A 16,910-nucleotide genomic window follows, 5' to 3' on the forward strand; every position below is an offset into this window, starting at 1 on the left:
TCTGCCAAGTCCAGTGTCACCCAGTTGGTTGCCTGTCACAAGTTCTGAAACAAGCACATCTGCAGTCCATGCATACACCTTTCCACAAAGCTTCCACTGTGGGACTAGAATCACGATCAAGGCTAGCAGGGTGCTAAAAACTCTAAATAATGAATGCAGTAATGGACTGCTTAGCAGATACCTTCCTCCCCTCCCCACTCAGAAATGTGCATTTTGGGCAGTTATAGTAAGGCCATGATATTTGCTGAAATGAACATGGCTAGCCTTATCAGTTGGCAGACAGAAAGACACCCAGTATTCTCCTTTTCCGTGAGATGGGAACTTATGAAAGCAAATTGGCTCTGAGTGGGATGCAGGTAAAGGCAGTATAGAGTCAGTAGCCAGAGAGACCTCAGAGATATTCCTATGTCCTTGTGTTTCTTACTCCAATCTGGCTCACCCTGTAGGTTTTGCTCAATATATACTCTCCTCCTAAAACTTTCCTATCTTCAGTAGTTTAATATTTCCCGTTACCCAGCATTGAAACTGTTAGCTTTCAGAGAGCCTGGCATAAAAATATACCCAATGCATTTAAGATCACAGGAGAGATTAGCCTCTGTGCAAAGCTTCTAGCTTTGTCTTGACAAAGAAGTGAGAAAAAATATGTATTTCTATGAGTGAATGGGATTAATCCTTATCTTGGTTTAGAGTTTTTTGGGAAGAGTGGGGTGGGGGAACATGGCATAGAACAACTCTGAAAAGAAAGGGGAACATCACAGGTCCACATTAAAGAAACAAACAGAATCAATTGGAGTATAATCAGAGAAAAAAGAACAGGAAGGGACAGAGCACCTGAGTTATGGCCCAGGGAGGGATAATGCTGGAGGCAAAAATGAGTGAATGGGAGGGAGGAAGGCAGAGGGATTGGATCTGCTTTCTGTCTGCACCAGAGCTTCAGCTAGTCAAAGCAAAGCTTTGTTCCCATAAACCCATAGACTGACTTGGGCAAGGTTGGGAAGAGCCAAAATAAATTCCAACTTATATAGTCCTAAAACTCTGCAATCCCTGATCTATAAAATGTTCCATAATTCAGAGAAGGGCTATGAGTAGCTCATTGAGGTTGTAGGAGAAAGGTAGATAGATCTTCTCTACTCCAAGGCCAGTAAAACTTTTAGTGAGATTTTTTTTTCTTCCTGGTCAGAAGATCTATCACAAAAATCTCCAGGAGATCAGAAATCCAAGAAAAATCCACTTAAAGCAGCAATGGTAAAAACTGATTGCTGTCTACTAGAAACTTACAGAAAGTAAGGGAAAGGCATGGAATAGCCCATGACTATTAAATTCTTACTGTGTCAACACTGCTCACTCAGACTGTAGTTCACTTGGTCTACACACAAAAACTCTTAACAGAGATACTAGTAGTAGCTCCATTTTGCAGACAAGGAGACTGAGATTTATAGAGCTAAGGGAAGTATCCAAAGTCATGAAGCTAGAGAACAGTGAAGCTGGGACCCAAATCCAAGTTGTCCTGATCCCCAAGCTCATACTTTTAATCTCCAGCAAATAGTGTTCTTTGATAACAATAAAATATAGTGAGACATTTTGTGAAAGTACTTCAAAACAAGCATTTTCCCTTCGGGATACAAGGAAAGCTAAAGAGGAAAAAAATAACACTTTAAGTGGATCTTGACTGTTGAACCAAAAAAGATTCAGCCACACTATCGAAGTGTGCGAAGTGGATGGGGAGGACTTAGTGGTGAGGGAAGGAGGGGGCCCGAGGATCTGAGGACAGTGAAGCTTTTTCCTCAGTGCAAAGCATCAGAAATATGAAGAACATGAATGAACTGAGGGGCCAAGGTATCGATGGACTGCCCAGCACAATGGTGAACTCTCCTCAGATTCTGGACAGAGTCAGGGAAAGCAACAAGAAACAAAGCAGTGGGGCCCAAGAAGAAAGGATAATTATATTTTGACACGGGATTATCCCTAGCAGACAAGAGGCCCTAGGTTGGATTCCCCAGTGTCACAAAAGAAAAAAAAAACACTTGATTATCATAATTATGCAGAGATGTTGTACAGACCATGGTATGTGGATTACATAATGGACCACACCTCTCCATATATTTATACCCTTTTACAGCAAAACATTTTTCACCAAGGCAAGGGAGTTTTCTTCCCAAACTCGGAATCTGGGACAGATCTCTGAATTCCTTGAGCTAATGAATTTGGCAGAAGGGACACAACTAGGTCTCCAAAGGAGACCTATAACTTCACACATGTTCTGAAAGCCTTGTCTCTACTCTGTGAGTCAGACCTCTGTAACCAGATGGAGGAGGACACAACACGATCCATGGGAAAGAATGTTCTTGCTTCATCAGAAACCATTAGAGATGAACTATTCCCTTATAGACGCACATTACATCTACAGTATATGTTAATGAATGTATTAAACTTTGAAAATCCTAACACATCAAGTTTAGGATTCACATATGAGCATCTGTTTGACCAATGTCCCTTGAAAACACCAGTGTGTGGCTAATGCTGTTTTTCCTTATCCTGCTTGGAACACATAACCACCATGCGGGTGATTAGAAGGAGTGTAAGAGTTCTTTCTTCTCCTTTTATCTCTGCAATATTTTATATTTTATTGCTATATAAACTGTTAATTTTTGGAAAAAAATCTGCAGTTAAATGTGGTTTGTAAAGGAGACTATATAATTGTTGTCTCTAAACTTATATGATCTGAAACAAGGCAAGAGGTATGTTGGTACAATATTTTTTTTGGTGTGTATGTGTGTGCTGGTAACTGGGGCTTGAACTCTGGATCTAGGTACTGCCCATGAGCTTTTATGGTAAAGGCTAGCCATTACCACTTGAGCCACAGCTCCACTTCTGGCTTTTTGGTGGATAATTGGAGATAAAAATTTCATGAACTTTTCTGCCCAGGCTGACTTTCAAATAGACCCTCAGATCTCAGCCTCCTGAGTAGCTAGGGTTATAGGAGTGAGCAGCATCCTGTTTTGTTGATACACCCTTAAAAATCCAGGAATGATCACATTTTTCAGATGAGTATCTACCAACATCATGGACCCTCCCCTACCTTCTTTGTGACATGTAAGTAGTTTCAGGGGTTTCTAGGTGGGAAAATTATTCTGATTCTTTATTCTGTCAGATTGTGTACCTACCATTTTATAATGTACAGCCCTACAGTATTCTTGACTCCTAAACAGTTTTTATAGGATCTAGCAGGGAAGTTCAACCTTAGGCAGGACAAAGAAAAGCCCTAAAATAACTCTGTCAAGGAAGCAAATGGTTTTGGCTTCATTTAATACAGAAGTGTGGATGTGGGAGAGTAATACTGATAGGTGTGTGTGTGTGTGTGTGTGTGTGTGTGTGTGTGTGTGGTGTACATGCGTGTGTGTGCATTTGCATGTGTATGTGTAGAAGGCCATCTGTCAGCTTGGTGATCCAAAATATAAAGACAAAAGCAACACCTATTCATGGAAGTTGGAGACAAATAGGCAAAGGCTGTGGAACACAAAGTGTAGGAAGGGGCCTGGCCAGGGGCTGCTTTGAGAGCAAGTGCTGTCTTTATGTGATGTGGTACAAGAATTTAATTATCCAACAATGGTGAGCTTTGCAAGTAAGGACATTCATTTGCTGCTTCACTCCTCACACAGTCATTCATTGCGTGTTTTTGTTCATTCATTCTCTCATTCATTCAGTCCCTGAGTAGTTATGCTCCACCTAGGATTGCCATCATTCCTGTGTTCAATGGACTTTGAGTGCGGGAAGTATGGAGTTAAGGCAATGCCGCTTGGTAAATAATTCAATGCAACAAAATTTATTAAGTCTTTATCCATTGATACAACATGTTTAGTGACTATATTGATAGAAACAATTAAACTCAGCACTCAATGAGTTTGGCCATCAGCCAGGTTGTATGTGAACATACTTAAAGGCCCAGTCCCAGGGCTACAAGGACTCACTCAATGTAACAATGTCAGTAATGCAGTCAGAATATGAACCCAGATTTCTCAGTGATCTTGGGAATCACTAATTCTGTGATTAAGGATGATCTAATTTCCAGTTCTATGATGGTTTACAGAGCTGTATGAGACACAAAATCCAGTGGCTCTCATAGATATATGAGGAGAAAATGAGAATCCATTGTGACTCTTGCAAAAAGAAGTACTGCAGTAACTCAGAAGAACTGATTGCTCTCTTTGGGGGTAAATAACGCTTCCCTGAAGAGGTGTACAATCACTTAGAGTAGCTGATAATCCCCAGCTCAGAGAAAACTGTTTGCAGGAGAATTACTTGTACAGTAACACACAGAAATCTTCTCCTTTAATCTAATTCACACCTTCTGTTCAGAGCATTTGCAAAAATGTTTTTCTAATCTTCCAAACAACGTTAAAAAGTGGCTAGTATATTCCTTTTTTTGCAGATGATAACACAGTGGTTCAGAGATTGCAAAAAGCCATCTAGGGATCTCAGTAAGAAGCCATGGCAACAGCTAGACACCCAGATCTGACTCTGAAGATCAGGCTCTTGCTTTTGAAATGGATGGGTGATTTCCCCAAGGACAGCCCCAAAAGAAAATCTAAGTCCCTCCACTGGACTCAGTGCAGACCTGATGTAACAAAAAGGAACAACAGCAACAGGCCACTGGACATTTTCCCTTCCTGTGGGAACCTTGAAGTTCCACAGCTGATATACATGGGAGTGGGGTTATCTTTGGTTGATTTCTCAGTTTGGATAGAGGGTGGGTGGCATAGGACTGGCAGCAAGATCATAGAAGATGAGAGCATAGAGGCTTTCCAGGGAGTGCGTGCTTAGGAGAGTGGAAAGGCTACAAGAAGTCTGGAGGGTAGCAAGATCCCAGAGCAGGTTTGGATGCAGGGACATTGCCTCTGGAAGGCATACATCAATGAGGCCAGTTCCCTGACACATTAGTTACTTTCTTCCAGCTAGGTTAAAAAAAAAAAAAACCCTTGAGGGCTGGGAAGGTAGCTCAGTGGTAGAGCGCTTGCCTTGCATGTATGAGGCCCTGGGTTCGATTCCTCAGCACCACATAAGCAAAAAGAAAAAAAGCCAGAAGTGGTGCTATGGCTCAAGTGGTAGAGCGCTAGCCTTGAGCTGAAGAGCTGGAAGGACATCGTCCAGGCCCAGAGTTCAGGCCCTGTGACCAGACCCCCAAAAAAACAAAAAACAAAAAACAAAACCCTTGAGTAGAACCATGGGTCTCAGGGTCATGTAAAGGTGGTTCAGACCCTATAGGTATCAAGAAAAAGGGGCCCTTGTTCAGCAGAATCTCTGCAGACAGCCCGAGCTGTCTCTTAGGCTTTTAGGAATGGTGAAAAGTCCCCATAGAAAGTTGTCATCATAGCAAATACAACTAGGATTCAGAAAACAGCAAGTAGGAAAGCACTATATGCCATTTATACAGCCCAGGTATTTCCCAAGAAAAACTTTTAGTGCCTTTATGTAAAGACTGTTTTGGAGTCAGAAAAAAGAAAATTATCAGGAATTCTCCTATATTCTTTCTACAAGGTAATGCTATTCAACCATTCATTATATGCCATGGTGTCTGGATTTCCCCTCCCAAACCCAGTCCTTACTTTTGGTAATAGGAGGACCACAGGAATCTCTGGGAGGTGGAGGGAAAGAAAGGGTATTTACTGAGGAATGACAACCGAAGGATCACAAAGGTTGGGGTGACATGATGATGCTCTTCAGAACAGAGGGCCTGAAGGTCACCCCGAGAACACAAATCTTTAAAGCTAAGTTGAGGTGTTGGGAAAGGATGGCAGAGAGAGTAGGGGAGGGAGTGAAGTCTCCGGAAGCTACAGTTTGTAGGGATGAGCCAGGAGGAGAAAATGAGACTTTCAAGCATAGGGTTCTTTTAGGCATCCTATCAGTCTAAAGAGCTTGGCTTTTCTCCCCGAATCCCTCCTGGATCTATTAAATGTGGAGATGGTGTGACCAGAATGGTTAATAAATGTAGAAATCAGTGCAGCAAATAGAGCATGTTTCCTCACGAATCTCAACCTGTCAGGGGCAAGAGAGGCAGTCTAGACACTAACTGAATTGAAGGGAACTGTATAATGGGGGCTGGACCAATTGAAACCCAGAGAGAAGGCCAGTCCCTAGGGCTGTCCGCACTCTGCACAGAGGTTTTCTTCTGAGTGCCTGTTAGAAAAGCCATACCTATGATTTCTAGGGCTAGTAGTGGTTTAGAGTAGTATCACAGAACCTGGGCTGTCCCTTCTGGCTCAGATTTCAAGGAGCCCACAAGCAGATATGGTACATTCGTATCAGACATGGTTGTCATTGTGTACACATCCTGGGATCTCCCCAAACCTGCCACACATGGTGCTTTCCACAAAGCCGTGCTAATTGGCTCTACCCTTAAACACACTAAAGGCTCTGGCCAGTCCTCTGCTGTGGTTCCTTTAAGATGTTTCAACTACTTTGTAATTGGATATGCAATTTTCTTCCCAGTAAAAAAGGTCACTGTCCTGTACTTAACCAGTTATCACAAAGCTGTGGCTGGAAACCTTTGCCCTAGAATATTTTGGACCTGGTTAGACACAGTTGTTGTTGTTTTTCCCACAGTTTAACTTGTTTCCCTTCATAGGATCAGTCCTTTGCCCCATTAGCACTTTTTGATCATCCTTATAATCCCTGCCTATTTACAAGGTAATGTTATTCAACCATTTGTTATATGCCATGGTGTCTGGATTCCACCTGCCAGACTCAGAGCTTACTTTTGGTAATAGGAGGACCACAGGAATCTCTGGGCAGTAGAGGGAAAGAAAGGGTATTTACAGAGGAATGACTATTGCGGGAACACAAAGGCTGGTGATGATGCCCCACAAAGTCATATAGAATATGAGGTTCATACCAGAATAAAGGCTCCTTTTCACAGACCCGAGACATGTCTTAGCACAGATCTCTTGCAGCAGAGGGAAGATGTACTTACACTTACAGGTTGACTTTTTGGCACATCATAAACACCTTCCTTCTTTTGGCTGGTAGGAACCTATGAGGGAAAAAAGCAAATTCAACTGTCAAAACGCTGGTAGACTCTTCATTCAAACAACAAAGCAGCCAAATTTCCACTGCAATGTGGCTAAGTAGATTATTAGTTCCTAGGGCAGGTCAAGGCCCAACCCCAATAGGCAGTCCTAACTGTGAAGGCATTCAGCCAGGTTCCTTCCCCTAGTAAAGTCACGTGAGAACTGGGGTGAGTGCCATGTAGTAGATGGCTGCTATTGGGACTCTTAGAAAGCCACAGAATGGGAAGCTACAGGTACCTCATGCATCATGTAGTGAAAAGAATAATCCTTGTTGGAATAAAGAAAAGACTAAGGCCAAAGGAGGGGTTGTGATTTGCCCAAAGTGGTTATCCATAGCTTAAGAATAGAATGAAAACTTTTCACTGCTAAGACTGAGATCTAGGTTGTTAAAAAGATAATGAATACCAATCAAGGTCATAGTACAGATTCATGTACGGACCATGTGATAATTAGAAAAGGCTTTCCATGAAGAAAAGGGCTCATAAACAGGTAAACATGCAACTAGGTTCTAGAAAGCACTGATTGCTTTACCAGCCATCTTTGGGCATGTATCTGGTCTTTTGCTCACAACCTGAGCAGGCCACTTGGCATCTTTGAGCTTTGTTACTATCAAATGGCCTCTCAGTTATGTTCTTGGCCAGTTTACATAAGGACCAATCCGAAAATAGATATTAGATAAAGAAAAATATTAGTTTCTCCCAATACTGTGAAGAATGTGATGGGTTAGAATGATAATTTGTCACTGACACATTAAACTTATGCATATGAACACATTTTATATCAACAATAGTCTGTGAAATACTTTTTTAATGAGTCAATCAAGGGACCTGGATTGGAACATTCCAGATTGTAAACACTCATCAGCTGTCCCTTCCCCAGCAGCTGCCACCGCTTACTTCCCACCTCCAGTGGAGGGGCCCAAGGAGCAGTGGATTAATAACAGGCTGATAATGTGACTTTCTTTCCACCAGACTGGGCAATCCTCAAGAGCAGGCATAGTGCCTCACACCCAGAAGGCACTCCATAAATATCAGCCGGGTAAATGTACCATAAAGGAACATGGGGGATAGTGAAGAAAAATAAGTATTTGTTAGGCAAGAAGCAGATATCCATACCATTTTTTGAGAGTTAAGAATTTGAGCTTATACCTTCAGTTCCTTTGTCATTTTTCACTTTCATTTAAGTTAAACATCCTTCTAACAAGCGTGAAGAGCTGCATTATCATTTCCCTTCTAAACTGCAGAAAGTGAGTCTCAGAGAGATATCACAAACTTTGACCAATGCTTTAACGCCGGTGGCTCTTTCTAGTGGTCAAATAAGTCACTTTTGTCTCTCCCTAATAAAATATATATATTACATGTTATATTATAAAAATCATATTACATATTATACACATAGTATATTATACATAAAATATATTTACATACTATGTCTTTGTATATATTTTATACTTTACATCTATTTATTTCATTATCTTTAAGTAGTTGTACAAGGGGGTTACCATTCAACATGTCAGGTTTTTAAGTATTTTTAAAATTGTTATTATACAGGTGATGTACAGAGAGGTTTTAAGTACACTGCATCTTGATTATTCTTAGTAGTATAAGCTAACAAGAGCATGGACTGGGCACATTCCATGGATGGTACTTTTCTGATCATTTGTCATATGCCTTCCCTTACAATGCTCAGGATAAGTCTATCAAAATGACAATTGTCCCCATGATGCAGAGGAAGAAAATGAGGCCTGGAGAGGATCCAGCCATCAGAGAATGGGACAGCCAGGAGTTGGAGCCTGGAAAGTTTGCCTTTTGATTTCTACACTTTACACATAGCTGCTTCAGGTACATCTTTTTCTTTGACAACACATCCTATATTCCCAGAGGCTGGTGCGCATTCTTGCAGAAAGCAGAACTACAAGTGAGCTTCCACGGCTGTGTGGAAGATGCCCTTCCTGAGCTGTTTTCACAAACCTCAGTTTGCACGTAGCCAACGAAGAATGTAATTTCTTTGCTCCTGGTAACTGGGCTCCATTAAGAAGGAATCCTCCCTGAATGTCTACAGAGTCCTTGCTAACGATGGCCAATAAATTACCAGCCCTCACTTTTGTTTTTACTAGCTCACCCTTTACTGAGCAAAATGAACATCATTCTGTTGCCCGTAATTCACTGCTCACTACGGGCACTTAGCACAGTTGAACCGCGGCTGCCTCTCAATTATCCCTGCAAATGGAGAAGAAGCCATGCGATGGATAAACCCAAACTGTGCATAATTGAAAATGCTTTTCTACTTGGCTCTCCCATGGGTGAGATATCAATCTGCCTGTTTGTCCTTTAAGATTGATCTCAGATGGGACATCTTCTCGCAAGCCTCGCCTGCCTCTCTAGGCTAGATTTGGCGTCATACGCTGTACTCTATTGTAAACACAAGTGTACAAAAAAACCCAAAATAAATAAAAACTTATTTTTATTAACAAGTCAAAATTTCCAAAATTTCCAGCCAGGCACTGGGGGGCTCTGGCTTGTAATCCTAGCTACTCAGGAGACTGGTCTGAGGATTGCAGTTTGAAGTCAGCCTGGGCAGAAAATCTGTGAGCCTCTTATCTCCAGCTAACTACTGAAAAGCCTTAAGTGCAGCTGTGGCTCCAGTGGCAGAGCAACAATGCTGAGCAAAAAAGCTAAGGAACAGCACCTAGGCCCTAAGTTCAAGCCCTAGTTACTGACACACAAAAATAAAATAAAGTAAAATAAAATAAAAATTTCTAAGTATCTATTCTGTGTCATGCGCTGTACCTTTCATGGGATGAGGATGCTAAACAACATGGGTGTAGCCTTGATACTGTAGCAGACCTTCTGGTCTTGTTGGGGAGATGGAATTGTCACCAGGCTACTCAACTAGACTATAAAATAGGCTTTAGCTTTTCATAGGAATTATAGCACTACATAGTAACTGTTCATGGTTGCTTTATTATCTTATAAATAATGGTTAAACAGAGATAGGACTGATCATCCAGCATTTACCAATGGGTGTTTTGGCCCTCGCTCCCGTCTCTGAATATCTGATCCATCCAGTCTACACAGACTACTGCAGTACCAAAATAAAAAATTCAGTCGCAAAGGTTAGGAAATACTTGGTTGCTAATCATGGCTCTGCTCTAGGCTGTGTGACATGGACAGGTCACTTTGTTCTCTAAAACTCACTTTCCTTATCTAGTTGTCATGAGACTTAAGGAGTTGCTTATGAAGTCCATAGAGAAGAGGACCATGTTCTCAGAGGTCTAGCATAAGCTAGGTGCTCATAAAGAAGTTGATGAATGGTAAGTTAATAGACTTTACATTACTCTAAATACTGCACCTTACGTGCTGTTGTTCACAGAGGACACTTTGGCAAGCCCTTCAAGAGTTGTTGGGTGGCATAAAAGTAGAGACTCAGCTGGAGGTTTACAACTGTAATCTTACATAATCAGGAGGCTGAGAGATGAGGATTGCAGTTTGAAGACAGCCTGGGGAAGAAAAGTCCATATGACTTATATTTCCAATGAGCCAACAAAAAAGCCAGAAATGGAAGTATGGCTCCAATTAGCCCCTAGAAAACTGGAAGTGGCACAGTGGTAGAGTGCTAGCCTTGAGCAAAAGAGCTTGGGGACAGTGTGTCCAGGCTCTAGGTTCAAGCTCATTGACTGACAGAAAAAAAAAGCAAGGTCAAGAGAGATTTCTGGCAGTCTCTGTGGGTTTTTCTTCACTCAATGCATACCATAAAATCTGGCACAGGGCATTGATCTTGACCACAAGGGAAGGGAAGGAGCGTTTGTATGAAAGCTGTCATGGCCCAGATACCACCTCCTTGCTTCACTTCTCCTCACATAACTTCCAGAAGCAGGTAATGAATTACCCTTGTTTTATGGCCCAGGAAATGGAGATACAAAAATTATATACTTCATTCAATGCTACAAAACGGTAGTCTCAGGTCTATTTGCCTTTCTCCAGAAAATACAAGGGCCCAGCTTGTAATAGAAGGAATATTACCACGGACTCAGGAGGAATAGTTATGCAGCATTTACTAGCCTTTAAAAAAATGAGAAAGAGGCTCTTAATAGCAGTGCCTTAAAAGCCCTGCTTATCTTCAGGTCCAAAGCTTATCTCTTGTTAAGTACATTGAGCCCAAGCAGGCTGATTGTGCAGGAGAGAAACATGACCCCAGGCCTTTCCAATAGATGGGATAAAATATTCATTTCCTTAAATGATGCTGTCCTGTTAATGATGGACAGATGGGGAGATGGAGAGGGCAGAGTTGTTAAAAACAAGTGTGATTTTTTTTTAGATAGTGACTTAAAGCATGATCAGAATCTAATTGGGAAACTCAGGATCAAGTAACTGAGTTGAAAAGAGCTCCAGGATTTATTGGTTTTTTTATAAAGGTCAAAGAGACCTGTCTATGGAGATTCTAGCTGTCCCAGCCCTGTCACCCTGGCAAGATGGCATCTCTCTGTGAGCCTCACTACAGGGATGGAAGGGGGGAGAGTGCAAAAATGTTGCGTATAAATTCTCATATGCAGAGCCAGCCCACAATCAGCACACATGAAGCCCCTTTTCTAAAAGTCTTGTTACCTAGAAAGTAACCCAACCCTTCGAAGACCTAGAGTCCTGTACTGGCTATTGCTTGTGCAAGTAGCAGTAAGTGGGCTTTCCTGAGAGATACTTGAGCCCAGAGAAAGAAGCTAACAAGTTGGATCAGTAGCTGAGATTCAACCGGACAAGAGTGTCCATATTTTGTGCCCAAAGATGACTCTTCGTTTTTATATTCCACACAGGAGCTGGTTTCCTCCTCACACCAACTTGTAAGTCAAGGAGGAGAGACGTTCCCAAACTTAATCATTGGGGAAACTGAGATTGGGAGAGAATCTGTCCCACTACCAAAAACTAAACATTGTTGGTGACAGAGCCAAAACCGTAGCCCAGCTTTGCACCAGCCTAAGCCAGCACTTTCTACAACACTGAGATGCTTCCTTGTTTCCACGAGGCTCAGCTAAGAGCTAAGCTGATTGCAAGCCAGCCTCTCTACAACTTGAGGCAAGCTTTCAGCCCCCTTTTATACTGGTTATTTTCCAATTAGAGCCTTAAGCTTGTATGGGGGACAGCTTGAGATGTGATCTTCCTATGTGAGCTTTCCTTTGTTGCTATCCTAGCAACCACACACCACTACACACAGCCATTGAGTGAGATGGAGTCTCAGTGAACGTTTACACCCTGGATGGGCATCAGCCATGATTCCTGATTCCCTGTCTCTGCCACTTAAATAGCTAGGGTTGTAGGCTTGAGCTATCAGATCTGGCTAGTAGCCTCTCCTTGGGCAAAGCTACATTGTGATTAAAAAGGAACTCTGTTTTTCTAGGATGGTGGATTAATGGCTCTTAGTCCTCTGCATCAAACACCTCAGAGTTGTACGCTCCTTTAAAATCCAACAGTGGATACAACTGCAACTTCCTATAGACAGACATATTCTAAATGATGACTAAACAAAAACTTCACATTTGACTAGAATCCAGATGGATCCAATGGAGAAAAACACTTAAATTATTATTCCTACAGGCTGGTTTTAAAGCAAGTTGTTGGTAGAATTAACATTATACTTGGTCATTTAGAATTCTACACATTTGATAGAAATTAAAAAAAATATGTTTAACTTTTATTTCATAAGTAATGCAAGCCCAAGGCAGAATAATAGACCACACAATTAAGTCAATTAAGGAAATGAAAATCACTGATTAAATGCATTAAATCTGTTCCTTCTCCCATAGTGTTTATGCTTTAAATTAAGACTAAAATTCTAATTAGTGACAAATTGCAGGTCGTTGTATTTATTTGATGTGCAGCAGTTCCAATGCCTGGGTAGAAGCTGGAAGAGCCCAAGCTTTTCCTTTGCTCCCGCTGGGGTTGAAGTCTTGGCCCTCAGAAGCTGTTCAACCTCTCTGAGCCTCAGTTTCTTCCTATAAAAGCAGGATTCAACTACTGATTTTATGATTTAGTTTGTGAGAACAAAATGAGTTTAAAAGGATGTTTGGTACTCTTTCCCTAAGTAGATATTTGAGATACTAATTTACCCTTTCTTTAGCAATGACTAAATCTTTAGCCCTTGTTTCTTTTATTCTATGAGGACTCTCAATATTGGTTCACATATCAGTCTTGAATTTGTCCCTTATGTTCAGTAGTAGAGATGGCTTTTAAAAGAAATTTGATGAGTATATTCTTTTGAGAAGTGAAGGACTCCACTGACTGCACAGTGGGTAAATCTCTAGTGCATTACTTTCAGACAAGAATGAGAATGTCTGATTTTTGCTTTTACTTAAAATAGCTACGATCCATTCAAAAGTAAAATGTTGTTTCTAACTGTCCATTAACGATTTCAACAATAAGGTATAAAAGTTAGTGGCAGATTGCTGGGGTACTGGAAGCCAATGTACTCAAAGGTATTTTAACAATCTAGGAATGTCCATGAGACCCTTCTCTACTTAGAATTGTCAGTGTTTTATACATTTACTGGTGGTGGTACAAGGATAAGAGGCAAGCAATCTTATACCTGGTAAATGTTTTCTTCCGTTTCAGGATCACGGATTGGCTCGTGTCCAGCCTCAAACACAATGTACTATGACAGGAGCAGCCAGAGAGGAAGGATCAGAGGGGGAAAAGGAAGAGGGGGAAAAAAGCATTCAAGATACAAAAAAGAATTCAAGATACAAATCACAGCAAGCATTATAGAACAGGCACAAGAGAAAAACACCTTGAAGAAACAAACATCTGGATTACTGAAATAAAATGAGTGTTGTTGAATTTTCTGGCCTTTCTAAGAAAAACCTGCAGAAATTTGATGCCCAGTCCTTTAGCACTGATGGACATGGGTCCCTGGAGGTTTTTCTGGAGACATGAGCTCTTGATTAAGTGGCACTTTTGTCTCAGAAATATACTGCTACTCCTACTTCATGGAATGCCTGGAACCCCAACTTTGTTATAGTGCCATTGAGTTTTCTCCCTTTGTTCTCTAAAGCCCAAGGTCTTAGACCAATCCCAAACTCCTTTAGGTAAATACCCTTGTTTTATGGAGTCAGTTTTAAGTATTGAACATTGTTTTTTCCATGTGTATGTTTTAAACTCTAAAGACCTAGCACATTTCCAACAGGTAGGCAGGGACTGAAGCTCATGTTACAAACATGATACCATGCTATACTCAGAGGCAAAGGTGTGTCACTGAAGCATGTATCACCAGTGCATCTTTGACTTGTGCTTGCTAGATGAGCACAAGATATTTCTTCCCTTTTTACTTGTCCATTTTGTTTTGTTCCTAATAGTACCAGCCTTGTGTGTTAAAATATACATCAATAAGAAATACGTACATAACACATATATAGAACACTTATATATACTAGTTACAATGATACGTTGGAGGTTTTCTTTTATGTTCAAAAAGTCAGGAATTTTTTTCTGTCGTCTTTCTCTCTTTAGGACTCAGCATGGGGGAGAGAGATCCTCCTTTTCTTTTTCTCTGCAGCTCTGTTTGCACAGAGCTTGGACTTGGGCCCAAGAGAGATCATCTCTACCCACCCTCAGACCATGAAGAGAACTCAGAGAAAGCTCCAGGCAGAGATGTCTCTGGAGTCTCACTCTCTTTGTCCTCCCATCAGCTCTGTGGGGTGATGGTCCAGGTGGTGGTCAGAGGGTCAGACTGCACCACTGAGTCAGAAATACTCCTACTTCTAGCCTCGTTCAAAGCTCACAAACCATTCTTAAGGGTTGTGCTCAAATGTCACCAAAATGTCAGCCCCATCTCTAATTCTTAGCTTTAGAGAAGGCACCTCATTATTCATCTTCTCTCTAATGAAGTCAGAATATTCAAGACACTCTTGAAAACATTCAGCCCTGGGATCAAACTTTTATAGATTGTGGGGGAGGCTGAGGCAGGGGCAAGAAGGGAGAAGCGAATTTCCAAATCCCACTTTACACTTGCTGGCTAAGTGTCTGTTAGTAATTATCAAAATTGACTGCTGGAAGTGCTGGCAGGCCTCACCCTCAGGAATCATCTTGGTCTCTCTCCAGGCTTTGCAGCCAGTGCATTCTTAACATTTCTGTCAAAATGGCTTCACCATAGGTGTAACCACTGCAACACCCCAAACACAAATTCATGTCAGAAATTACCTGATATACAGGGTCTTCTACATCCTCTTCCAAAATTGTCTATCGCAGTGAGGAAGGGGGAGGGTATAAAGCAGAAGATAACAGAGGGAGAGATGTGAGCTTGCATTCAGAAATCACAGGACAGTAGAGAAAACAGTTCTGGGTAGGCGAAGTTGGTGGGTCATGAATGCAGAATATGCACAGAAAAACGAAAACTCTGCCACTAACCCTGCACCCACTGGCCCCTTTGTTTACACCAGCAAAAGCAATTGTGTGTGTTCAGTCTTTCCCCTGCCCCCCAAATCTTTCCCTAGATTAGAGATTTTACTTGGACACAGCTGGAATTTCTGAGACTAGGAGCTGTGAGGATACCTGTAGTTTACACAGGAACCTTCCATTTTTGTTGATTTCTGTCTGGCAGCAGGCAAGGGCCTGTCTGTCAGTGTTCACATGCTACAGTTCCAAGTTCCCACCTCTCAGAGCACCAGGATAAATTCACAGCTCTACCTGGTACACAGCTTGTTCACACTGCTTATCCTTCTGTGCCTTTTTTTCCAATTCTTCTCTTTGCTTCAGTTCATAAATGAGTTGAAAGAGATCTCTCAAGTCCAGAATAACAGGTTCAGCCTGGAGTGCAAAGTAGAACAGTGCATTAATAAGGGAATGATGTGAAACTGCAGCCACCAATTTCTGTTTTTACTTTCCTTTTCCTTTTTTTTTTTTGGTGGTTACAACCTACAGCCTTTCCTTTTTCTATTAAACTGAAAGCCTCCATTCTTAATTAATTCTACCTTGTTTATATTGGTTTAGCAAATTGCATCTAGGCTAAAGTTCGTTTCTCCAGCTAATTATATTTGCAAATTCATAATAATCATAAGCATAAAAGGCATTGCTTTTATTTATTAGTGATTTCGAATACAATGAAATTAGGGTAGACCACATGCAAAAGAGCTATTTGTTTTCCCGTATTTTCTTTTTAAATCAGGCTATGAACACAAAGAAATTTATTTGTGTACATGACTCTATCTGGTTTTAATCAGAAAAGAAAATAATTAGTCATTAGGAAATACCAATTGCAACTTAAAAACAAAAACAAGAACAGTAACAGAGTATACGTGTGTTTGCTTGCTTCCTGGCTATTTATCTTTTCTAGGTGGGTATGTGAGTGGCCACCAGAGGTGGTGATCATTCAGTGGGCCACAAGTCAGACCAGAAGAGGGATACTGCACTTCTCCAAGGAATAAAGAAAGGTGCCCTCCTTAGATGTGAATACTTACCGCCTGGGCTGTTTTTATGGCCACAAATCTGTGATTCCCTTCCTTCCCACAAACATATCCAAAGGCCCGGTGATCTGTGATGTCCTTGGCAATGTAGGAGATTTCATGAACAGCATGATGATGCTGAAGGGCCTATCAGAGACAAAAAGAAGAATGCATTTCAGGGAGCCTTCCTTCTGAGCTGGGATCAATAAGAGATGTGTTTCAGTGAAAGACTCAAAGGGTTTTTGAAAAGCTGTTTGGTCCAGATGGAAGGGAAAATAGCTGTGCGTGCCCTTGAGAAATGGAGGTTCCACTCCATGGTCTCAATGCTCTGACCAGAGAGATGGAGAAGACAGGTGCCCAGTGAGCATCTGGGAAGGTGGCTGCATTTCCCTTGCCAGAGCTACCTAGTCTAATTCAGACAG

At 41.4% G+C, this 16,910-nt stretch overlaps 1 protein-coding gene across 6 annotated transcripts in view; it reads right to left on the bottom strand.

Moving 5' to 3' along the window:
- The window catches only part of Dab1 (DAB adaptor protein 1), a 1,106,968-nt gene that overhangs the window by 59,699 nt on the left and 1,030,359 nt on the right, over positions 1-16,910 (bottom strand). For 5 of the 6 annotated variants that reach the window (XM_069987146.1, XM_069987144.1, XM_069987147.1 and 2 more), the window contains 5 exons: positions 16,504-16,635; positions 15,734-15,853; positions 15,248-15,286; positions 13,638-13,703; positions 6,968-7,027 (listed from right to left, as the gene is read on the bottom strand). In XM_069987146.1, the coding sequence (XP_069843247.1) occupies positions 6,968-7,027; positions 13,638-13,703; positions 15,248-15,286; positions 15,734-15,853; positions 16,504-16,635 (417 nt within the window). The remainder of the gene's footprint in view (positions 1-6,967; positions 7,028-13,637; positions 13,704-15,247; positions 15,287-15,733; positions 15,854-16,503; positions 16,636-16,910) is intronic. The other variant, XM_069987149.1, reaches the window with a different exon arrangement.

This window comes from Dipodomys merriami, unplaced genomic scaffold, assembly GCF_024711535.1.
Source record: "Dipodomys merriami isolate MVZ:Mamm:240054 unplaced genomic scaffold, mDipMer1.0.p SCAF_34, whole genome shotgun sequence".
NCBI lineage: Eukaryota > Metazoa > Chordata > Mammalia > Rodentia > Heteromyidae > Dipodomys > Dipodomys merriami.